At 41.8% G+C, this 26,479-nt stretch overlaps 1 protein-coding gene across 7 annotated transcripts in view; it reads right to left on the reverse strand.

Annotated features, from left to right (window-relative positions):
- ELMO1 (engulfment and cell motility 1) overlaps positions 1–26,479 on the reverse strand; it is a 547,361-nt gene that overhangs the window by 261,689 nt on the left and 259,193 nt on the right. For all 7 annotated transcript variants that reach the window (XM_067746730.1, XM_067746728.1, XM_067746734.1 and 4 more), the window contains one exon: positions 18,874–18,978. In XM_067746730.1, the coding sequence (XP_067602831.1) occupies positions 18,874–18,978 (105 nt within the window). The remainder of the gene's footprint in view (positions 1–18,873; positions 18,979–26,479) is intronic.

Genomic DNA, 26,479 nt, shown 5'->3' on the forward strand with positions numbered 1-26,479 from the left:
CAAAAACCCAAACACAACTGCTATCGAAATTATTAATCTTGCTCTTTGGCAAAGTAAGGACTCAGGTGGAATAAATACTGTTTCTGACTTAGGTGGGTTTCCTGAACTTCTTTCAGCATCTTTTGAGAACAGTGGCTCTCAAACTTGAGTGGGCATCAGAATCATCTGGGGGCTTATAAAACCCAGACTGCTGGCTTGCTCCCCGGAGTTTGATTCAGCAGGTCTGGGATGGAACGTAAGAAAATATCAAAGCAAGCAAACCAAACTCTAAATTCTTCTGAGGCACTGGGGGGACTGAGACAGGGAGTGTTAGTAAGGCATTTTAGAGGTCTTTTAAAAATTATTTTTAGCAGCATAGTCTTTAAAAAATAAAAAAGCTTCTTCCCTGATCCTTAATTGGCCCTTTAGAGAGAAACCACTGTCCATGGTATGTCCAGGGCTGAAGAGCTGGGCCTCCAGGCCTTTGGAAGGGCCAACGACACCAAGCAATCCAGACGGAAAAACCAGTTAAGAGTGAGTGTAACAGATCACCAGGGAAAAGACCACCCAGAGAAGAGTGTGCAAAAACTTGAAGAGCTGTTTCCAAGGGCAAAAGAACAATGCATCCCAGGAAAAGGAGAAGAAGTATGTACAAAGGGTCAGATTGGTGAAAAAATAAGGTGGAAAGCACACACAAGGAACCGAGATAAATAACAATATGGACAAATGAGAAGAATGGTACAAAATCCAGCTAATGAGGTGAAATTCTTCCAGAATAAAATTAGGCAATTGCACATGCAGAGGCATAATAAAGGCCATAAATATAAAATGGCAAGGAATTGACTGGGTAATGGTGTAGTAATTAAAGCCTGGAGGTTCATAACAGACCTCGAATTGAACATTAATCAACCAAAAAGAAATGCTGCCTGCACTTTGATATCGTGCAACAAAAGCAGGATGTGTGAAATACAGCAAGCAATCACACCCACACGCTGCTGAAAAGTCCTCCCTTTGAGTATGAAGTAGCACCAAGAGGGGAAACGATTAAGTAACAGTGTATTTGTGCCTGTGCCTGCACAGTAACCCTGATGTCACTGGAGGAAGCCTAGGCAACAGCTCTGTTGCCTGTTCCAAAGGCCAGAGGATAGCAGGAAAGATTCCCTAGCTGATGCCTGCATCAAAGAAATAGGGCTGGAAGACCTTCTCTCCTGTGCCAGTACACGTCTTCCTGGGCCCAAGGATGGCACAGGTGTGCGTGAAGGCACCTGTAGGCATCCCTAGAGGCTTGGAGAGGTGATATCTGGTTTATTTAAAGCAATGGTTCCCTAACGGAAGCATGCGTTAGAATCATCTGGAAGCTTATTAAAACACAGATTGCTGGGCCCCACCCCCAGAGTTATGATTCAGCTGTTCTGGGGCAAACCCAAGAATCTGCATTTCTAACAAGTTCCCCTGTAATGTGGATGCTGCTAATTTGGGGCCCCACTTTATGGACCACTGCTTTAAAGTTATATCACATCTCTACTTCCAGTTTCCATCATTAGCAAACCTCCTGTTTTTCAGGACGTGGAAAGCAATGAAAGTAGAAAGAAGAAATAAATCTGAGTTTTTTGGGTTTGTTTGTTGTTTTTTCTGTGACTAATAAAAATATCATTAGTAAGAGTTAAAATCCATAGAAAGAGAATGCAGATTGGTAGTGGCCAGGGGTTGGGGGGATGGAGAATGGGAAACAACTGCTTAATGGGTACATGGTTTCCTTTCAGGGTGATGATAATTTATGTCTGGAACTAGGTAGAGGTGACATTTGCACAACATATCATGAATGTACCAAATGTCGCTGAACAGTTCACTTTGAAATGGTTAATTTTATGTTGTGTGAATTTTGCCTCAATTAAGGAAAGAGTGAATACCTATGGACTGATTACCCTGTGCAAACTCTCAAGTGTGTAACTCCTTTAGTCCTCATAAGTCATCAAAGCAGGACATGTTGCAGATGAGGAAACCATACCTTGGACTTTGAATAACATGCCTGCCGTCCAGCAGTTTAAATGTGATGTACCAGCATCCTGAGTCAACAAGCAAGGCTTCTATGTGATTTCTCTACTGTGGTTTGAACTGTTTCTTGGGTGAAGTGAAATGTGTCTATTTCAAACTGGGGTTTAGGACTGACCAGATGTGGGCCCTAGAGGTGATGGTCTGGAAATGGCCCAGGATGACAGACCTACAGGACACCCAGGGACAGCCACACCCAAGGACAGCTTCACACCCAGGGAGTGAAGCATGAAGGCCTTACAAATTCCTTCGGTATACACTGATGGATAAGGCCTCCACTGCATACTGCTTAAATGCAAATCACATGCCTTTCCTTGCATTTATTTGTGAAAGCTCACTTTTTTTTTTTAACATCTTTATTGGGGTATAATTGCTTTACAATGGTGTGTTAGTTTCTGCTTTATAACAAAGTGAATCCGTTGTACATATACATATGTTCCCATATCTCTTCCCTCTTGCGTCTCCCTCCCTCCCACCCTCCCTATCCCACCCCTCCAGGCGGTCACAAAGCACTGAGCTGATCTCCCTGTGCTATGCGGCTGCTTCCCACTAGCTATCTACCTTACGTTTGGTAGTGTATATATGTCCATGCCTCTCTCTCCCTTTGTCCCAGCTTACCCTTCCCCCTCCCCATATCCTCAAGTCCGTTCTCTAGTAGGTCTGTGTCTTTATTCCTGTCTTACCCCTAGGTTATTATATTGCGGATATACAAAGGACAACCGTAAGTTGGCTCAAGCTTTAAAGCACTCACTGATCACCTGAAGATCTTGTTAAAATGCAGATTCTGATCCAGTAGCCTGGGGTAAGCCTGAGGCCCTGCATTTCTAACCAGATCCCAGAAGATGCTGATGCTGCTGGTCCAAGCACCACATTCTGAAAATCAAAATACTATCCTCCCCCAAATCTACCACGGAAGTTCTAGCCCCACTCTCCTCCACACCCTTTGATTGACTCCTTTATCCAACAAAGCTTTTCTTTAAGCCTTGATTATTGCTAAGTAACTTGCTGGATGCTAAAAATACACATATGAGCAAAATACCATCTTCAGGGGCTCGCAATCTACTTGGAAGACATATGGGGATGGGATTTGTAGGGCGGACAGACTTTCATCTGCTATGTAACTCTTCTGTGTCCTTCTAAATTGTTTGCGTTTTTTACAAGGAAGTACGACTCTCTGGGATGAAGGTTCATGTGAAATGCAGTGGGCAGGCAGGCTAAGCTTCATCAAGAGGATAAAACTTGAAGGAGCAGAAACTAATTCCAGACTCTCTTCCGAGGCATCTTTTTAACATTCCAAACCAGAGGTGAGCTATGGACTGTAATAAAGATTAATTGCAACTGGGAAATGGATACCGAATGAAGGCAGAGAAGCCCCTCTGTATCTTGGGCAATATTAGCAATAAATCACACGATCACAAGTCAGAATTTTGACTCACTCAACGTTGCATTATTGAATACAAATGCCTCCTGTCTCCTTCAGTGGAATACAAAGACACCAAGATGTTTGGCATTGTCTGACAGTCACCGTTGGATGAAAAATTAGCCTTGACATTTCTCAAGCCTGATTTCTTACTGAGAAATTGTCACCACTTGTCTTAACAGTTATTGCAGTCTTAAAGCTATGTTACACTCACATATATTTGTCTGAAACATATTTGGATGTAACTCACTTTACTAAACAAACACATTCTCGGAGAGCTAGTGATAAAATGGATTCCTGTAAGTCAGATCACACCTGACTTTTTTTTTTCGTTTTCTCACTTGGCTCACAGATTTATAAATTCACTCTGGTTTGGGAGAATGGACATGAAGGGATGAAAAGGTGAGGAAGAGAGAAATATTTTCCATCACCCTCTTCTGGACAATAATAATCTGCCTTTGCAGAAATATTTTCAAACAAAAAAATGTCAATTTTCCAATTATACACATATTAAATTAGCTACAATGGAAAAATTATTTATTGGAACCTAATTAAGAAATTAAGCCATACATTGTTTTACTTCAAGTTAAAGGCATGTGAAAAGGAAATCTTTCTTCTATTAAATCTCGCTTTTTAAAAGGAATTTATCTCATTATATCTAATTCTATATAAGCATCCCAAATTTTGGCTAATTCTGCCAAACCAGAGATCTCTGCTGTGAGACAGCCCTCCTACAGGGGTAGGTCCATATGTGATTCTTTCTGTGGGAATTGCTTCCCCTGACACCCGTCCACCCCTACCTCCCCTCCCGTGCCTGTCTAAATTGTCCTTCTCCTTTGGCCCCAAGCCAGTGTCACTTTCTTCATAAAACCTAATGCAATTCCTTTGTCTAAAAACCCACAGTCCTTCGTCTACATCTTTCTCACAGCAATTCTCACTTTCTTCTCCAAATTGTGGTGAAATACATGTCTTACTTCCCCTGGTGGGGTTGAGCCCTTGAGGTCAGGAACCATATCTCAGTGATCTGTGAATTCCCCACACCACAGCATACACTAGGCACTTATTAATGAACAATGAACACTAGCTTGCCTGGTTTTTTTTTTGGCTGCATTGGGTCTTCGCTGCTGCGCATGGGGTCTCTCTAGTTGCAGCGAGCAGGGGCTACTCTTCGTTGCGGTGTGAGGGCTTCTCATTGCTGTGGCTTCTCTTGTTATGGAGCACGGGCTCTAGGCACATGGGTTCAGTAGTTGTGGCACATGGGCTTAGTTGCTCTGTGGTATATGGGATCTTCCCAGACCAGGGCTCGAACCCGTGCCCCCTGCATTGGCAGGTGGATTCTTAACCACTGTGCCACCAGGGAAGTCCCTTGCCTGGTTTTAATATGAGAATTTTCATAATCTATTATTTAACATTCACGTGCATCCTGAGTTCCAATTACCTCCTTATCCCCCGTCATCCACATTCCCCATTGTATTTCCCTGTGGATTTTATCAGAAGCAATGACTTCTGTGATGCTCCCAGCAACCTCTGACCTCACCCTGTCCTTTGCTGAGGGGGTGCTCAGGACCCAGAAGTTACCTGGAGTCTAGCCGTGTGGCTAGGAATCCAAGCTGTGGAGGAAAACTCATTTAGAAAGTCTCTGAGTCTACTCATTGTGCAGGGACAACATGGCCAGATGAAGGACATACTCAGAAGGGAATTCTCTCTGGGCCAAAGCCCACATACCAAAGGCCTGCTTAAGGAAACTGCATACTCACCTTCTTTGGGCATGGGGAAAACAAACATTTACAGAGAGTTGGAATGTGGGAAAAATGTCCTTAGTTGTATGTTTATGGAAAACACTTGGCAATTATTTGCTATAAACACTTCCTGTGATGCTGAGAATGAAAACCAGCAGGAAAAATTGTCTGAGATGATAGGAGGCCAACTTCCATAGCAAAGGAACGTGCCCCCCATATACCCCTCACGCTCCACTCCTCAGTCTCCTGTTGCCATGAAGGGGGACCCAGAATCTGGGTTTGCGTGAATGGGGGCAGGTTCTCTTAGTCATTTTCTTATACAGAACCCATGTCTACTCATGTAACATACACTTATTCTCACGGCTTTCATAACTAAGATTTTAGGTGAGGCTTGATACCATGTAGCTCATCAGTTCTAACAAACTGTGGCCATTTCAATGAACCCACCCATTGAAAGGCAGATTTCTTCCAAGTCTGATTTCAGTTTTGATTCTCTGACAAATAACACATATGGCCATGAAGGACTTCCGTGGGGAAAAGAGAGATGTAACACTGGTCAGGGATTCGACATATCAACTCTTTAATCTTTTGTTTAGTGAATAATTTAAATGTCCCAGTGCTAGACAGTGAGGACAAAAGACCAAAAAAAAAAAAAAAAAAAGGAGGAAAAAGGTCTCTGCTCAAAAATGTCATGCTTGAGAGAAATAATGATCAAATAATAAAACACGTAATTATATAATTCCAAGTTAAGTCAGTGCTATAAAGGAAATAACAAGGAAAGAAAAGCAATAAAAGAGGAGCCTTCAGGATGAAGTCCTAAAGAATGAATGAGAGTTACGTGGGCAAGTAAGTATGGGCAGAGAAAAGGGGGGCTGAGATAACAGGAACAGCATGTGCAAGAGCCCTGTGGCACAAAAGCATCACCATTCAAGAAATGAAACTGACTTCCCTGATCTTGGTAATCACAAGTTTGTAGACAGGTATGAATGACATATATCAGGGTCTTCTAAAAGCCACCAAGTTCAAGGACGCTTGTACTTACGTACAGAATAGCATTTGATAAACCAGCCAGAGAGAAATTAGTTGTTAGGGCTGTTATATCTGTTACTAACAGTGTTTCAGTTGCTCTATGAAATGTAAGAAAAATATTGTCTATGATTTATGATTTATACTAAATTTTGGAATCTTGGGTTTTACCAAGGCAGAGGAAAAGTCGATAAAATTAAGGTCAATGTAAAAATAAAGTTACCTGAGAGTGTCAAACACTCCTGGGTGTACCAGGTGTATTGCCTAGTTCTGAAGGGGAAAGCTATTTTTACAGAATACAATGAAACATTCAGGAACACTACCACCTAAATTCTATTATACCAATACAAATTGCCTTCTGATTTGGTAGGCAGATTGCTAATACTGGCTGGACTCTGTTCACATGAATACAATTTAAAAATGAAAGTCAGCAGTGATTCACCCAAGTAAAAGCATCAGCGTATCTGGGGCAAGCCCATTTTGGGCCACACCAATATAACTGCTAATTTGGTTTCCATTCCAGAATGCACAAAGGCCAGAAGGACAGCTGCAGTCAGGGAGATGATAGCATAGTCCAGATAAAAACCTGTTCTGTGGTATCTTACCTCAGGGTGACTGGCGATCCGGCCAGACGGCAGAACACCAGAACGCACTCAATTCAGGTACCGATTTAACAGATATGTGCTGAGTGCCTTCTGTGTGTCTGCCACTGCGCTGGCACTGGGGCACAGGAGAGACGCAGTACACAGTCCCTGCCCTCATGGAGCTTACACATTTGTACAGGTAAACAGGAAATAGACAAAAAGGTAAATTTAGAGTATGTAAACAAGCCTTACATTTGGAGCAAAACAAAAGAGGTAAGATGGACAGGGAGGTAAGGGATGAAATTACGGCTTTATATTTGCTGGTGAAGAAAGGCCACCCTGAGCCTAGAGCAAGCGAGGGAAGAAGGTCCCTGGCTAACTGGGGAGCAGATTCCCTGGAAACGAAGAGGCAAGTATAGACATACCTTGGAGGTATTATAGGTTTGGTTCCAAACCACTGCAATAAAGTGAATATCAAAATAAAGTGACTCACAAATTTTTTGGTTTCTCAGTGCATATAAAAGTTATGTTTACACTATACTGCAGTCTATTAAGTGTGCAAAACAATGTCATCTTTAATTAAAAAACACTCTACTGCTAAAAAATGCTGACCAGCATCTGAGGCTTCACCAGCATCTAGGCCTAATCTTTTTGTTGGTGGAGGGTCTTGCCTCGATGTTAACGGCTGCTGACTGATCAGGGTGGTGCTGCTGAAGGTTGGGGTGACTGTGATAATTTCTTAAAATGAGACAACAATGAAATTGGCCCCATTGATTGATTCTTCCTTTCATGAATGATTTCTCTGTACCATGCAATGCTGTCTGATAGCATTTCACTCACAGCAGAACTTCTTTCAAAATTGGAGTCAGTTCTATCAAACCCTGCCACTGCTTTATCAATTAAGTTTATGTAATATTCTAAATCCTATATTGCCTTTTCAATAATCTTCACAGCATCTTCATCAGGAGTAGATTCCACCTCAAGAAACTACTTTCTTTGCTCATCCATAAGAAGTAACTCCTCATCTGCTAAAGTTTTATCATGAGACTGTAGCAATTCAGTCACATCTTCAGGCTCCATGTCTAATTCTAGTTCTCCTGTTGATTCCACCACATCTGCAGTTACTTCCTCCACTGAAGTCTTGAACCCCTCAAAGTCATGCATGAAGGCTGGAATCAGCTTCTTCCAAACTCCTGTTAATGTTGACATTTTGACCTCTTCCCATGAATCACAATGTTCTTAATGGTATCTAGCATGGCAAATCCTTTCCAGAAACTTTTCAGTTTACTTTGCCCAGATCCATCAGAGGAATCACTATCTATGGCAGCTATAGCCTCACAAAAATGTATTTCTTGAAGAACAGGACTTGAAAATGGAAATTACTCCTTAATCCATGGGCTGCAGAATGGATGTTGTGTTAGCACGCATGAAAAAAACATTAATCTCCATCAGAATTCTTGGGTGACCAGGTGCAGTGTCGATACGCAGAAATATTTCGAAATGAACGTTTTTTTCTGAGCAGTAGGTGTCAACAGTGAGCTTAAAATATTCAGGAGACCATGTTGTAAACAGATATGCTGCCATCCAGGTTTTTTTGTTCCATTTATAGAACACAGGCAGAGTCAACTTAGCATAATTCTGAAGGGCCCTAGGATTTTCATAATGGTAAATAAGCATTGGCTTCAACTTAAAATCACCAGCTGCATTAGCCCCTAACAAGAGAGTCAGCCTGTCCTTTGAAGTTTGAAGCCAGGCATTGACTTCTCCTCTCTAACTATGAAAGTCCTAGATGACATCTTCCAATAGAAGGCTATTTTGTCTACGCTGAAAATGTGTTGTTTGGTAGAGTCACCTTCATTCATTATCTGAGCTAAATCTTCTGGATAACCTGCTGCAGCTTCTGCATCAGCACTTGCTGCTTCACCTTGCACGCTGATGTTACGGAGACGGCTTCTTGCCTTAAACCTCATGAAGCAAACACTGTTAGCTTCAAACTTTTCTTCTGCAGCTTCCTCACCCTCGCAGCCTTCACAGAACTGAAGAAAGTTAGGGCCTTACTATGGATTAGGCTTTGGCTTAATAGAATGTTGTCGCTGGTTTAATCTTCTATCCAGACCACTAAAACTTTATTCATATCAGCAGTAAGTCTGTTTCACTTTCTTATCATATGTGTGTCCACTGGAGTTGTAGTTTTATTTCCTTCAAGAAGTTTTCCTTTGCATTTACAACTTGCTGTTTGGTGCAAGAGGCCTAGCTTTCAGCCTATCTTGACTTTCCACATGGCTTTCTCACCAAGCTTAGTCAACTCTAGCTTTTGATTTAACGTGAGAGACATGAGACTCTTCCTTTCACTTAAACACTTAGAGGGCACTGTAGGGTTATTAACTGGCCTAATTTCAATATTGTTGTGTCTCAGGGAATAGGGAGGCCCAAGGAGAGGAAAAGAGATGGGGGAATGGTCAGTCGGTGGAGCAGTCAGAACACACGTGTTTATCAAGTTCACCATCTTATACCGGTGCAGTTCGTGGTGCCCCAGAACAATTATAATAGTAACATCAAAGATCACTGGTCAGGGCTTCCCTGGCGGCACAGTGGTTGAGAATCTGCCTGCCAACGCAGGGGACGCGGGTTCAAACCCTGGTCTGGGAGGATCCCACATGCCACGGAGCAACTGGGCCCGTGAGCCACAATTACTGAGCCTGTGCATCTGGAGCCTGTGCTCTGCAACAAGAGAGGCTGCAATAGTGAGAAGCCCGCGCACCGCGATGAAGAGTGGCCCCCGCTCACCACAACTGGAGAAAGCCCTCGCACAGAAACGAAGACCCAACACAGCCAAAAATAAATAAATAAATTTTAAAAAGATCACTGATCACAGATGATCATGACAAATGTAATAATAATTAAAAAGCTTGAAATATTGCAAGAATTACCAAAATGTGACAAAGAAACACAGAGCGAACGGATGCTGTTCAATAGACTTGCTCAAATACAGGTTGCCACAAACCTTCAACTGGTAATAAAACACAGTATCTGTGAAGAGCAATAAAACGAGGTATGCCTGTACCAGGACCAGAGGTTGGAATCACCTGGGATGTTCAAGGTAGATAGAATGTTATGAACTGATCCGTGTCCCCCAAAAATCTGTATGTTGAAGGTCTAACCCTCAGTCTCCCACGATGTGACTGTATTGGGAGACAGAGCTTTTAAAGAGGCAAGTAATTTAAAATGAGGCCATCAGCATGAAGCCCTAATTCAATATGACTGATGCCCCTATAAGAAGAGAAAGAGACACCAGGGATGTGAGTGCACAGCAAGATGACCACGTGAGGACACAGCAAGTAGGCAGCTGTCTGCAAACCAAGGAGAGAGGCCTCAGGAGGAGCCAACCCTGCAGGCACCTTATCTCAAACTTCTAGTCTCCAGAACTGTTAAAGGATATATTTCTATTCTCTGAGCCACCCAGTCTATAGTGCTTTGTTATGGCAGTCCTAGCAAACTAATACTGAGGTTCATCAACTTGATAAAGAACACCTATAAAAACTCTACAGCTAACATCATACTTAATGGTGAAAAACTTGACTCTTTCCCCCTAATATCTGGATATTCCTTCTTACTATTACTATTCAACTGCTTATTGGAAGTCCTAGCTAATGCAATAAGATAAGAAAAGGATATAAAAAGTATAGAGATTGGGAAGGAAGAAATAAAATTATTGGTGCACAGATGACATGATTGTTTATCTAGAAAATTTCAAAGGAACAACAACAAAAAAACCTCCTGTAACTAACAGGCAATTATAGCAAGACTGTAGGTTATTGGTTTCATTAAATCAAACAAAGTACTACATTAATGCAAGATGTTAATAATGTGGGAAACTGTGTGTGGGAGAGGGACAAAAGGGGATATGTGGGAACCCTCTGTACTTTCTGCTGAATTTTTCTGTAAACCTAAAACTGCTCTAAAAAATGATGTTCATTATTTAGAAATAATTTAAAAACCAGTGAGGTCTATAACACCTTCCAGTTTGAGACACACAGAAGAGAGGGGATTCCCAGAAATCTTTCCCGTCTTAAAGGGACAGGCAGATGTGAAGGACAGCTCTCTCGGAACTTCTGCTCTACAACATGGCACAGCAGTTACAGCAGAAAGGGGAGAAGCCACAGCAAACCTGCAGCACAGCAGCTACTGAGCCCTCCACAATGAAGGTAGAAAATGCACAATTAAAGGGGGAAGCTTGGTCAATGACAGCAGAAAGGAGGCAGCTTGTCACAGAGAAGGTACTCAATAAATATTTGTTTAACTAATTTAGTGAGACCAAAAAAATGGACAATGTGGACTGAGAAAGAATCAGTTTGGAGAAACAATGGGAAGATATTACTGGGTCTAAGATAGAGACTCCAGGATAGCCGCTGTTGACTAAGGGTTTTGCTGGTGCCCTAACGAGAGACAGTGTCATCCACACATAGGCTGTCTGTAGTTTCTAACCTTGTAATTCACACTGGGCCTAGGTTTGCACTGTGTCAACTGCATATAGTTCATTCTATTGGTTGGTTACATTTTTTCTCAAGCAATCCATCAATGTGTTTTAAAGTCCCACTGTGCTTTAAAGCCCCACTGTGTTTTAAAGTTTAAAAAAACAGAAACAAAAAACCCTTCAGATAGCTAAGTAAAAAATTCTAAACCTAATACCCAGCTTGGGCTGGTAGCAAAGGAGAATGCAATAAGTAACTACCATGTTTTAGACCTGCTTCAGACTCCAGGTACTGAAGCCAGTACCAAACGAACTCAGATGGCGAGAACTCAGAGTACAAGCACTGTTATATCCAGCAATCATTAATGGATGTGGAACCTGCCTTCCCTCTCTCCGATGATGGATCTTCTGAGATAAAACCAAGCCCATGCTGAAAAATGATCTCATCCTGAGGCCTGAAGCGTTCCATTCAAATCACTGGTTTTCGAAGTCAGAAATTCTGCTTGCCAGCGCAATTAGTAAAAATCTAATCACATACATTCAGACTCTCAGGGGGTCCTGATTGTTTGGCAATAACACTTGGTTATTCACAATCAACAAAATTAATGCCACTATTTTTAAAACATGAAAGAAAACTACATAAAAACAAGCCTCCAGGGGCCTCCCTGGTGGCGCAGTGGTTGAGAGTCCGCCTGCCGATGCAGGCGACATGGGTTCGGGCCCCAGTCCGGGAAGATCCCACATGCCGCGGAGCGACTGGGCCCGTGAGCCGTGGCTGCTGAGCCTGCGCGTCCGGAGCCTGTGCTCCACAACGGGAGAGGCCACAACAGTGAGAGGCCCGCGTATCACAAAACAACAAAACAACAACAAAAAAAACAAGCCTCCAAGCCGTGGACCTTGGTCAAAGAAAGAAAAAAATATTAGAAGTAAAGAATAAAGCATTTAAATGAATTATTAGACAAAGATTCATTTTAAAGTCCCAGCAAGGCTTTGCCTTGAGGTCCTTGTTATTCTATGGATTCTGTGCTCCAGATCACCTAGAAGGAAAATGTCACTCAAACAAACAAAACAAGGTTCCTTTACATGAAACTGTGTGTTTCACTGGCAACATATAATTTCATTTAAAAAAAATTTAGGAGCAATTGCTGCTGAAGCCATTTCAGGGACAAGGGGAGGGAAGGATCTGTCAGCACTATGGGAACAAAAAAAATGATGTGCCACTAAGCTTTATTCCAATCATTTGCTTCATAGTTAAGTTTAATTACACATTACACACTGTCTTGTAATTATGTCGCTTGGGAAACTGCCAATTTCCCCCTTGAAATGTTAAAAGTTCCTTAATTTATTTTAAAGGCTCAGCATTGCCTCCATCAGCACCCCCCTTGGTACATGAGGGATACTTGGTTTCTGTCCCCCTTAAAGGGCAGCAAGAACTCCATTGTGTGGTCTGACACACAGCGCAGAGGGCTGACTGTGCTGAGAGCGCCAAGCACACTAGGCCTCTGTATTTATAATAATATCTGATGACTTTTTTTCTTTAATATTTACAACCAGAGAATTTGAGAAGCATGCCTAATCTTTTCCTCTACACTTGGGAGGTTGAAATTAAAGTCCTTTTAGTCTCAGCAAGGGAACAAATACAGAACACAAGATGAAGAACCTGCTCTCCGGGAGTTGACAACAAGGATGGAAGGACAGCAAACATTAAGTGCAGAAATATGAAACCCCCAGGAGAAGGGACAGTAATCAAGTACAACTTTATGTGGAAAAGGAAAAGGCAAGTAAAAGAAGTTAAGCACCTACTGTGTGTTGACAATGCATTCAGAACTTCACAAAGGTCATCAATATCATGGCCACCAAGTCAAGCCCCTCAAGTACCAGGCAGATAACTAGAATTCATAAAGCAGCCAGACAGAATATAATAGGGAGTCCTGGGGTTCATGGTTATTTGGAAAGGGAGTTCAGGTAATTCAAATTCTCTTCCCTTTAAAAATACTGTGCCAGTTGAGCAAATTACATCCTTAGAACTTACTTGAACTGTGGCTGCAACCCCTATATGAATCTACGAACTCCTAAAATGCAGAGTGTGGACACTGGAAGCAGACTTTTGTCTTAAATTCAGCTCTAGCACTTCCTTCGCTGTGGGTAATCCCTCCTGTGTGTCAGTTTCCTCATCCACAAAATGGAAATAATAACAGTGTCAACCTCACAGTGGTGCTGTGAGATATTAATGCAAGTGTTTAGCATACTTGTTATCTCACAGGAAGCTCTACGTTTGCTATTATAACTATGTTTATGCCCTCTGACACAGGAAAAGTTGAAGAGTTTCCCTAGAATAACTTTGAACTTGAGGTGGGTCTCAATGGACAGAGAGATCTACATACCGGAAGAAGGGGGGTACCAAAGTTACCTTATCTTCCCACCTCTGGGAGCACTGAAGAGAAGATTACAAATAATGTATGTGAAATATTCAAAATACAGTAAAGATTTAAAATATGGAAGCTTTTCTTATGCTAAATCATCTCATAGCATTTTCTTGTCAGTACTGCCTCAAGAACAAGGCCTCTCATGTCCCAGCAGTGAGTTAGGGTCTAAACCATTATTACTCCCAACTATTCGTAAAAAGTATTGTTTATTATGTATGCATCACGAGGAGGAAGAAAGGTTTTAAAATAGTGTAAACATACTTAAATTTTTTCATCTGTTTAAAAATGGCTACCATAAAAGAACCTTGAGAAAACAACTCAGGTACAAATAGCCGTCTTTCCCCATAATCTTATTTACTTGACATATTATAAATATTTCTGTTCTGATTTAGTATGATACTAAAAACACATGTGCCCTGGCTCACAACTGCATAAAACCATTGAAATAAATCTTGCTTTTGAAGGCATTTCTATTTTCCCTTCTCAGGAAATTCATTCTCTTCTATCACAGTCACCCAGTCTGCAAATATATTCCAACTGGATGAGATGTTGACCATACATTTTGAGGGATGTTGAGGCAAAGAACTTCAGGGCACATAAAGAACAAGCCATTTCCAGAATTTACTTTTAATTTTGTTACTAGAAGACTTGAGATCTTATAAATTGTGTAATTAGTTCGGAGACAACCTCATTAAGGAAACACTGGGAGTTCCCTGGTCCCTAGTGGTTAGGATGCCAGGTTTTCACTGCCGTGGTCTGGGTTCAATCCCTGGTTGGGGAACTGAGATCCCATAAGCCGTGTGGTGTAGCCAAAAAAAAAAACAAAACATTTTACTTATAACGTAGCACCACACCAAATAAAATATACAAAAAGGGTCAAGTTTGTTCTTTTCCATATTGACTCAACATCAGAATATTTCTCTAAGAAGTAGTGCCACTGTTTAAAATTAGGTCCCTGGGGAAGGAAGCAAGTCCTAAGTGATTGTGATATGGTTAAACAGTATGATAATTTATAAAACAGTGAAATGTTTATCTGCTCAATATCTGCTCAATATAGTGTAGAAAACTGCAAATAAATATCAAGTAAAACGGTTTTATGACTTGATAGATGTGCCAAGGACAGGTCACTTTTAAAAATTCAGAAGAAAATTTTAAAAAACTCAAGGGGGAAAAAAGAAAACAAGATAAAACGAAACAAAACAACAACAAAAATTATACTCTCTTCCTTTGCTTGCTGTTCTATATTCTGTTACCTAAGAACTAGACCCTGCCGTTCTTATTGACCACCACTGCCCATATCTCACTGCCTACTAGAAACACCCACCTGGACAGTTGTCCCATATGCATATAGTATCTGGATGTCTCCAAATGACCAACCCCTCAGACCCACAGATCTAGTTCCTCAATGACACCACCATCCATCCACTCAAGCCAGTACCTCCCTTTTCCTTGGAGAGAGTCTAGTTTACCTTAGCTCCAAAATAATTCATTCAAACTGCTTCTCCCCAATGTCACAGCCACTAGCCTTATCAAGTTACCATCATTTCTCTATAATTTCCCCAATTTTATTTTTGCTGCTAGTCTTGATTTCTCACATTTGTTTTCTGGCAGGAGAGTGATTTTTCTAAAATTAACTCTCATCATCTTTACTTAAAATAGTTCAGAAATTCTTCACTGCCTTTGGGCTAAGGCACAAGCGAGCACCTTAGTACGGTGTGGAGGGTCCCTAATGAACTAGCCCACATTTGCCTCCCAAGCCATGATCATATTTGCCACTCCCTGTCTTAACCATGCTGTACTATTTGTGGTTCCTTGAACAAAGCACACACCTTTATGCCTCTGTTCACATGTTTCCCTCTGCTTGGAGTACTCTCTCACATCCCCCTTCCCCTCACCTGATAACTAGTACTATCCAACAGGCCTTAGTGTAGATGCCACTTTTTTTTTTTTTTTTTTTTTTTTTAAGGTATGCAGGCCTCTCACTGTTGTGGCCTCTCCCGTTGCGGAGCACAGGCTCCAGACGCGCAGGCTCAGCAGCCATGGTTCACGGGCCCAGCCGCTCCGCGGCAGGTGGGATCTTCCCAGACCAGGGCACGAACCCGCGTCCCCTGCATCGGCAGGCAGACTCTCAACCACTGCGCCACCAGGGAAGCCCTAGATGCCACTTCTTGAAGGAAGTTTTACTGACCTGACTCCCACATCTGTGTTTATGACTCTCCTCTGTGCCCCCAGTATCACTCCTGCCCAATCAAAATCCATTCTAAGTGGCTTGGAAAGTGCTGGCATTTAACTCTTCCTCCAACTACCCCTCCTTCCATTGCTAGACGGTAAACTCCTCAATGACAGGACAATGAGTGACTTGTTCCTTGGGGAATCTCTATCCCCTCCCTCACTGCAGGCCATTTGATAGTTACTCAGTCAGTGAACATGTGCAGCTTGAGTGCCTGAAAAAGAAAAAAGATCCACAGACAGAGTCGTGAGGATTATGTGCGTTTGATGGGCAGGCAGAGGGAGAGAAACCCATCAGAGAGACTAAGAGAAACAGCCAAGGAGAGAACCAAGACAGACAGCAAGGGCTGCAGGCAAAAAGGGAGAACCAGCCAATGGGAAGTGTCCAGCGTCAATGGGAGGACAAAGAAGTCGAAGGAAGAGGAGAGGGCTCCCCATGTAGCAGAACAGCTTCTAGAAAGTGATGGGTGCAGTGTTGAAAAGTGAGCAGCAGGGGAGTTAGAACACGGGGTAAGAAGACAACTTGGAAAGATATACATTGTCTGAGGCAACAGGATAGCTGGAGGGCATGGGCGTGTCAAGGGCAAAGAGGGAATGTGTGTGTATGTGTGTGTGTGTGTTACAATTCCTTTTGAAAATCTCAACCATAAATCTGACTGGCAAAGTGAAAAGTGAGACTATAGATTTAGGTACAGAATACGTGTTTATTGAATGAAAGATATAAATAATAAATGAATAACTGCATTCAGACAGGAAATTTACCTCATCAAAAAAAGGAAATTTTATCAAAATGTAAGCTTATTAAAAAACCAAGAGCCCATCTTTATGTTTCAGAAAAGACAACTCAGCTCATAGATCAAAATTTAATTAGCTGTCTGGGATGACCACTTTCATTGTCTCCATCACTATGTCACTACCACTGGGACATCTGTTTTCATAGTCACCACAAAGCTTCCTTGCAGAATGCCTCAGCTTTATATATGATCCCCTAACCCCATTCATTCATGTAAATAGCTTTAGCTTTCCATGCAGCATTTAATGGTCCCAAAGTCAGATGGGACACAGAACACATTAGGAAAGGAACACTTTCGAGAAAACATTCCTTTCTCAGTCTAACCAGAAAGAAAGTGCATGTGGACAAAAAAGTCCACACCTTTCTTTTCAAATAGGATTTTCTTTTTAAGTTCCCATCAGATATAAAGTTCTGTCAGGTTGCCATGGTATTAATTTCACTTACGACAGTTTAGAGAACACATTGAAGAAAATGGGATTAAAATATTAAATTACTCTTCTTGAGACGTATGCTTCTTATGCAATTTACAATACATTCAGAATCAATACTCTCTAACTTTAGAAACATTCATCCACAAACATTAATCAGGTAATGCTAAATTCAATTTCTGCTAGGCTTCTTCTTTTCACACTCAACTCTCCGAGGCTATACCACAAGGTACCTCAAAAATATTAAATTACTTACTGTGAGAGCAGATTACATTCCTAGAAAAAAAATCTTTGCAATAAATATATACACATATAAACCAAATTAAACTTTTATGAAAAAACAATTTTCTTATGAAAAATTGCATTTCTAATCAAATACCTGAGAAGCACATAACACCATTCAGAGAAATGCATAAAATCCTTCATATAATTAAAGTACAAATAATGTTTCAATATAAGTCAAAGTTTGTCAAATTGCATATATAGAAAAACAGATAAAGTTAAAATATAGTGCTTATAGGGAATTCAGACCTGGCATGACTTTTTTTTCAAAGGGGTCATTACTGGGTAGGACAATTTTTCATGGTGCAGACTGTCCCATGTTTTAGAGGGCTGTGGCCAGTAGCACCCCAATGGGCATGATGACTACCGAAAAAACACGCCCACACATTTCCAAATGCTCCTTCAGGTACTAATGCTCGCTAGTTTGGAGAAGAAACTATAGCCCAGTCAAAAGGAATGGCCCCATTTGCATTACCAGGTAACAACAGTGCCAGGTTTTGAACCCTGGTCTCCAGAAAGCCAGTGTCAAGAGGGAGCCAAGAGAGAATATCAGAGGCACAGGCTCATACCTTACTCTGATTTCAGCTTTACTCTTCCGGCATTAGGATATTCATTCATCGAATATTTCCTAAGCTTATATCTAGTCATCATTTTAACCACTTGCCAATGCCCTTGTCCCATTTATTCATATCCTCCTTCATCTCAATCGTGGATCTGTATCCCTCGCCCAACTGAACCTGGGCTCCTCTCCCTGGGGACAGGGGACAGGGGTCAGCACAAATCCAGGGCCTCCAGTGGAGCAGCCTTGACTCGCAGGCCTTCTCTGTCACTGTCCCTATGCTCCAATTCATTCGCACTTTGTCCTTCCCGCCCCTGCTCTGCATAGGCAGGTGGCCTTCTGTTTTCCTCAGCCCCACCCACAAAGGCATTGCCTTAGTAGCTGGAGTTTCACTAATCTGTTATGAAATGAGAGAAGGCATTTCTCGTCCCTCCCCGTCCCTCCCACACTTCTCTTTCTGTTTATCTGATTGTATCTCCAGCATTAGATTGAACAGAGCAGTGCTAGACAGAATCCTGGGCCTCTTTTCAAGAAGCCAAATAAGCCTAAGTGGTTTTCAGTAACGTTGGGATCATGCAGGTTTTTGGTAGATAGTTTGTCTCTCTTCTTTATTATTTAAGGCTAAGAGTTTTTGTCATAATCATATAAACTATATAAAATATTTTTCCAATATCTAATATATTTTTAAATGTCACGTGAAAAAATTAAGTTAAAAATCCCTGTTTTGGTGCTCTTTAATTTCATTTAATTTTCATTTTTACTTTACTAAGTGACAAAAGCCAATCTCTGGGGCCACTCATCTAAAAGTAATCCCTCCATATCCGTAAGTGTGAAATTCGAATTCAGTAGGAACCCTACAATAGCTGAAAGGGGCTGTGCGCTTACCCGAATGTAGGCATCCTGGTGGTGCTTGGCAAAGTAGAGCATATTGTCCAGAGCTAACATCCCAGGAGGTGTCTGGGTAAAGTCCATGGCAGGGTTGACATGATTCTGTGATTAAAACAAAATGTTTGATCAGGTTAATTCTTCAGCAGATTTCACCAACCGCCGGAGGTCTGATTTCCCTCCAGAAGACCAAAGTACCACAAGGCAAGCTCCAAATAATCAAGTAGGATGACATTTGCTATCTCCATGTGAACCGATCAGGGTGGCAAAGAGGGCTTCCTTCTACAAGTGGAGCAAAACCAGCTTCTAGACCCAGGGTTGGGAAACTCAGCTGAAGATCGAAATATGGGATTATTCTTAGACATGTGACACTGCAGGAAAAGAAAATAATGTAAAAACTGTATTTTTACATTATTGGCTGTGCTTTAGCAGAACCAACAGCATTTGGGGAGAAAAACCTGGGATGAAGCCACATCTCTGCCATTTACCTTTTTTCACCTTAACTTCCTCATCCTCATGTGTGAGGGTTAGGTATGGACACACCTGTCCATGGTGTTTGTGAACTTCCCAGACTTACACAGTCTGTAGGTCTCTGAGCACAGGCACTCTATAAAATTCAGAGGTCCACAGGGTGCTAACATCTGCCTACTTGCAGGGAGTGTTCTGGCCCTGTGGTCACCCACACTGTTCCAAGAACCACAAAGACAAATAATAGTTATAAATATGCCCAACAAATTCTCCATATGCTGGAGATCACTAAGTAAACACCACAAGACGCCTATTCAGGGCAGTAAACCACTCTCCACTGCTAATTGTCTAAAATGGTGACCAAGATCTGTCCTGAAAATTCAGATCTAAATGGCTAATGATTTAAGGGAAGTCATTCTTATGTTCAAGAAATGGAAAAGTTAAAGAGATAGTAAAGAAAACTGCTCTTATCTCATAATCTAGGTAATTTTTATGAAAGGACATATTTTTGTTTTCTTCCTGAATATTTCTTTTTTACCAGTACGCGGGCCTCTCACTGTTGTGGCCTCTCCCGTTGTGGCGCACAGGCTCCGGACGCACAGGCTCAGCGGCCATGGCTCATGGGCCCAGCCGCTCCACGGCACGTGGGATCTTCCCAGACCGGGGCACGAACCCATGTCCCCTGCATCGGCAGGCGGACTCTCAACCACTGCGCCACCAGGGAAGCCCCTGAATATTTCTTAATAAACAGCTTGGCTCTCTGATTTGGAAGGGAAATTTTGGTCAGCTGTAATTTTTTCTAATTTAAGTACAGGAAGGACATTTTGTTCACTTGTTCAAGGTTCAAACAACCCACACTTATTCAAGAGTGCACAGAACCTGTCTTTTGCATGCTGATTTGAAATTTTTTTATGAGCTAATAAACAACACCTAAAATTATAGGACAGTGGTGCTGCCTACTGACCACAGTTCCACAATTTCCAGAACCCTCCTGTCCATATCTGTAGAGCAAGTTGGGTCAGTGTAGTGACTCCGATACTTTATTTTAGCATTTTACCCTGATTTGCTTGTTAAGACGTTGGAACATTTTTAAAATACAAAAGTATACTACTTATGATAAGAAAGATATAGTTCATAAAATAAATATAATTGTAACAAAAATGAAAATCACTGGGCACATTAAATGCAGTGGGTTTCAGCTTTAATCTGATACTCATTGGTGTAAGAGGCTCAGGCCCATATTCAATAGTGAGGGGAAAATCAAAATGCTGGAAATAAACGATCAGAGATGTAGTCTCAGAAGTAACTTGCAGTGAAAGATTTTATGATATTTTCAGTTCTTAAGAAAAGAATAGTGGAACTTCCCTCATTATGCATACATTTATTATTTTGACTTCGATACGTTCAATTTCCATGAACACAAGAAACATAAAAATGTTAGAATTTGCTGAGTACTTCTTGGGGTTAGCACTAGTTTGGGTTTCACATGTGTTACTTCATCTAATAGGTGGTGGTCACTATTGTTACCCCCATTTTATTTTATTATTTATTATTTGTTTTTTAATAATATGACCCCATTTTATTTTATTTTTTTAATTCTGGAGTACAGTATTCCAACATGTTAAATGGTTATCTCTAGGTAGTGGAACTATGGGAGATTTTTATCTCATATTTTTTTCTTACCTGTAATTTTTATTGAAGTATATAGTTGATTTACAATATTATATTAATTTCAGGTATACAACATAGTGATTCAATATTTTTATAGCTTATATTCCATTTAAAGTTTTTATAAAATATTGGCTATATTGCCTGTGCTGTACAATATATCCTTGTAGCTCATTTATTTTATACATAGTAGTTTGCACCCCTATGCTGCCCCTCCCTGCTTCCCTCTCCCTACTGGTAACTACCAGTGTATTCTCTATATATCTGTGAGTCTGCATCTGTTTTGTTATACTCATTCGTTTTATTTTTCAGATTACACACATAAGTGATAGCATACAGTATTTGTCTTTCTCCATCTGACTTATTTCACTGAGCATAATACCTTCCAGGTCCATCCATGTTGTTGAAAATGGCAACATTTTATTCTTTTTAATGGCTGCGTAGTATTCCACTGTGTGTGTGTGTGTGTGTGTGTGTGTGTGTGTACACACACACACACACACACCACATCTTCATCCATTTATCTGTTGACGGCACTTTGATCGTTTCCATATCTTGGCTATGCTGCTATGAACACTGGGATGCATGTATCTTTTTGATTAGTGTTTTTGTTTTCTTCGGATATATACCCAGGAATGGAACTACTGGATCATACAGTAGTTCTATTTTTAGTTTTTGAAGGAAGCACCATACTGTTTTCCTCAGTGGCTGGATCAATTTTATTGGTGAGGAAACTGCAGTGCAGATGCGATAAGAAGCTTGCCCAGGACCTGGCAACTTGAATTTCACAGAGCAGGCAATGTCTTGCTTGGACGATATGTTTCAGCGTGCTTTTGTCCATACCTTTTTCCTTACCACCAGTTTATAAGTTGAATGCATCTGTTTTAGTACTACCAGCATTTAGACTTTATATAGCCTGAGAAAAATTGATTTGAGAAAAACGTAGGCTAATCAGTATTAGCTGCTACACAGCATGGTCCAGCCAACAAAGGAGAGTGTGCCAAATATAAGAGAGAAAAATATGACATTTATTTCAGAGCTATTTCTAGTGTTGGTCTATGAATCTATTCCAAAAATAAATACACAAAAAGTAAATCAAATGAGAAAAATTAGTTTCTCTGAATCTTGTTTGAACAACCCCCAAAGCTATGTGTTAGTGAAGTTGACCAGGGAGAAGCCCCCCATGGGTTAAGCATCATCAGGCTTGTTTGAATTGTGCTCCCAGGATGCCCTGGAAGCCTCTTTGCATCAATCACACACCTCCTTAGGCACACAATGGGGGTATCAAATAGGGCACTGCTGCTTTCTAAGGTCTTACAGTTATGAAACGGTATAACACATTTTTAGAGTTCTTTTAAAGATCCATATGGCTATTTAGCAAATAGTCCTAATAAAGTAATGCCTGCTATGTGGCAGGTGTTATATAAAGCACCTTGCATATACTAACTTTTAATCCTCATAAAATTCCCACAAGACAGGTCCTATTATTTTCCTCTTTTGACAGAAGGAAACTGAGGCACTGAGCATCTGGGTAGCTTGCCCAGAGTTTCAGAGCCAGTATGTGGCAGAGCCAGAATTTGAACTCAGAGGACAGGCTTTTAACCAGGGTTTTAGGGTCAAGTTTTTGCTCAACCAGACGCCACTGGGAATTTCACAAAGATGTCCAGTGCAGGTTCCCCATCGTTGTGGTTCTCCTCAATCAACATGCTTTGCTCAGGCAAAGTGGGTCTGCGATCCATCCTTTTCAATAAAAGCTATAATCTCTCCATCCCTCCCAGACATAACAAAGTCTCTCTCAAGTCCAACAAACCAGGTCCTATTGTCTCCAACAAATAGGCTTTTAATTAAACAAAAGCCAATTAGAAAATTGCCTTCGATTTTCTATGACTCGCTCTAAATTATGAAGTGTCACTGCGTTTTAGATGAAACATAATTTTTGCAGTTGTGGGTGAACTATATTCTTTTTTTCTGTCTCTCTCTTTTTTAACTCTGAGTATCATCTTCCCAGCCTCTCTCTCCTTGAAATGATTGTTTCCTTTTTCTCTTTTGGTTTTAACAGCCAGCGAAATAATTTTACAAGCATAGATTTTGATAACGGAAACAGTATAAGAATTACTTGCCAAAACATTTGAGAGCTTTCTGTACTGTTACAAAAATACTCTGAGAACCCAGCAAGGCCAACAGACCCCCGCTCCTTCCTTATTTATGAGATGCTCTGGATACAGATTTATTTTCTTTTCTTGTTCCATGTGATTTTTTCCCACCTGTCTTGAAATGGAAGCTGCAAGAGCTTTCATAAATGACTTGAAAATATCCCTTGTTCTACTGCAAAGCCTGTGTACCCCTGTACATCCTTCTGAAATGCCATTTGTTAGAGCCTGTAGAAGTGCTGCTCTGTGAATCACATCAGACAGTTCTCAGCCCCTGCAGAAAGGAGGAGCGGCCACCTCCCTTTCCAAAGCACCAAGGTTTTTTCACTTTCAGAAAATGGTACCAACCAACTGAAGATAGCACTATTTATTTAAAGTGAGCATCCCATGGTGCTTTCTGACCACCTAGAGGGGTGGGATAGGGAGGGTGGGAGTGAGGGAGATGCAAGAGGGAAGAGATATGGGAATACGTGTATATGTATAATGGATTCACTTGGTTATAAAGCAGAAACTAACACACCATTGTAAAGCAATTGTACTCCAATAAAGGTGTAAATAAATAAATAAATAAAATAAAGTGAGCATCCTATATGGGGTTTGTGTATAGAGTTCCTAGAGATCTGTTTCTCTTCTGTTACACACATGCCGGTTTTTTACTTGGATTATTTCAATCGCACATTCAAGGTCTACGACAGAGATTCTTTCAACCTTCCAGAACCATACACTAAGGCCACTGGAAAGCTGAAGTGGACCTCAAATATAAACTAGGCTTGTCACCTTATTGTGAAGTTGAGAAAACTGAGTGCCTGGAGAACAGCGGTGCTCAAACTTGAGCAGGCATCCGAACTGAATCTCTGGGAGGGTTTGTTGAAGCACCAATTGCCAGCCCCACCCTCAGAGTCTCTAATTCAGGTGGGCTGGGGAGAGGCCTGAGAACCTGCATCTCTAACAAGTTCCCAAGTGATGCAGATGCTGCTGTCTGAGGACCACACTTTGAGACCCGCTGATGGCTGGAATGGCACATCTCACATAGCGCGGGTAATATCAAAGTAAGATCTAGAATCCAGATCCACTGATCGCTTGAATCCCGTGAGCTGCTACTATAACATGCTTTGAACTGACTGGTTCCAAAGTTCAGTGCATTTTAAATATACTTGCTGTTCATTTGCTTTGTGCTTTGGCCTCTTATTGAGAAAACGGAAACGTCCTTATTCAGAAAAAGGGATTATAATTTAGAAGCCTCTCACCTCTCCTACTGCTCAAATTCCTGACTAAAATAATATTACTAGTACCTCCACAGAGAAGGTAGGAAACTGTCATCAGTCAATATTTCCTAGTCTTGAATGATTCCTGGTTGGGGAAGCAGTGCTGGCACTAGCCTGAATCATTTGTAAATGATCTGTGTTTCTCAATTACCAATGCCATGCTAGTCCTTCATTAGTGTGGATAATAAAGAGATGATTACAATAATGCCTGCCAGATGGCATATCACAGGGAAAGCCTTGGAGGATTTAGGAGTTAATATTTGTGCTATACAAGTGCCTACATTTGCTGAACAAATACAGCATTAAAAGCAACCTTTAAAACAAATCACATTAAGTGAATATTCATTCAGTCTAGGAAAGGCCCTATCAAAGCTCTTTTTTTTTGCGGTATGCGGGCCTCTCACTGCCATGGCCTCTCCCGTTGTGGAGCACAGGCTCTGGATGCGCAGGCTCAGCGGCCATGGCTCACGGGCCCAGCCGCTCCGCGGCACGTGGGATCTTCCCGGACCGGGGCACGAACCCGTGTCCCCTGAATCGGCAGGCGGACTCTCAACCACTGCGCCACCAGGGAAGCCCTCAAAGCTCTTTCTTGAGGCTGGTAGTTTAAGGTCATGTTCTCCAAGAGGAAGCAGGGTTTGATGGTTGCAGCAGATCCCTTGGGAGCTGTGCCACAGTACACGTGCCTCCCACTCTTCCCCTCCCCACTCAGGAGAAAGGGTATGTGGGTGTTTCAACAGGCTCCTAGAAGAGCACTTATCCACCTTGGATGCCCCTGAAAATCCCCTTGGGAGCTCTGAAAAATTCTGATGTCCAGGCTGATACCCCAAATCAGCTTTACTTTTAAAACTCCCCAGGTGATTCCAAAGTCCAGCCAGGGTTGAGAACACTTTCCCCAATCAGTGGGTCTCAAATTTGAACGTGATCAGAATCTCTTAGAGGGTCTGTTCAAACAGATTGCTGGCGCTGCACCCCCCCCCCCATCCAGTTTCTGGTTGAGTAGGTCTGGGTAAGCCCTGAGAATCTGCATTCATACACATTCCCAGGTGCTACTGATGGTCTCTGGATCACACTTTGAGAACCTCTAAAGCCACAGTAACCCAATGCAAGAGCATTCTAGGGATCTATACCCAACAACTGACGGAGTTAGAACCTTGATTCCCTGTATCGAAGTGTTTGGTTTGCAGCGGCTTTTATTGGGATGCCTGCTTTAGGGAGGACATGCACTCTCCGAGCTGACACAGGCCCAGCACTCTCTCACCTGGCTGATTCACACATTTATATAAGGAGGTTCTTGACAGCATCCGACTTTGTGACCCCCATGTATTCAATTCATGAAAATCTGGACTCACTCTCACTTCATTATCTTGAAGAAGCAGAGTTGAGACTTACCGAAGAAAAGAGTAAACTCCAATATTGTTTATTTGGTATGTTGATTTAACAGTCAATCCAAAGAATTACCATGAAGACGCAATTAAAATGTCTTGGGAATAAATCTTTAAAATGAAGCTGGTTATGGTTAAAAAAACAAAAGTCTTCATGAATAATGAAATAATGCTGTCAAGGTTTATAAAGATGTCTGCAATTTTTCTACTGAGCTGAGTGCATGCCAGATTATGAACGACCCAAGCACTGTGGCTTGCGCTAGCAACACCCTACTCTTTCTTCCCTTAACTCCCAGCTCCTTTTTCACCGATCTTTTTAGAACTCCCTTTTCGCCCACCTTTTGTAGTTTTAAAACAGGAAGTGGACTAGCACCAGTTATGCACAGTGGGTTTCTCTGTCTCCCTTTTCCACTCATCCCCAGGAAGAGCACAGGCTAAAAGTTCCATCAAAGGACACAGAATGGGGCTTCCCTGGTGGCGCAGTGGTTGAGAGTCCACCTGCCGATGCAGGGGACGCGGGTACGTGCCCCGGTCCGGGAAGATCCCACATGCTGCGGAGCGGCTGGGCCCGTGAGCCATGGCCGCTGAGCCTGCGCGTCCGGAGCCTGTGCGCCGCAACGGGAGAGGCCACAACAGTGAGAGGCCCGCGTACCGCAAAAAAAAAAAAAGGACA

The sequence above is a fragment of the Pseudorca crassidens genome, chromosome 8 (genome assembly GCF_039906515.1).
Source record: "Pseudorca crassidens isolate mPseCra1 chromosome 8, mPseCra1.hap1, whole genome shotgun sequence".
NCBI classification, from domain to species: Eukaryota; Metazoa; Chordata; class Mammalia; order Artiodactyla; family Delphinidae; genus Pseudorca; species Pseudorca crassidens.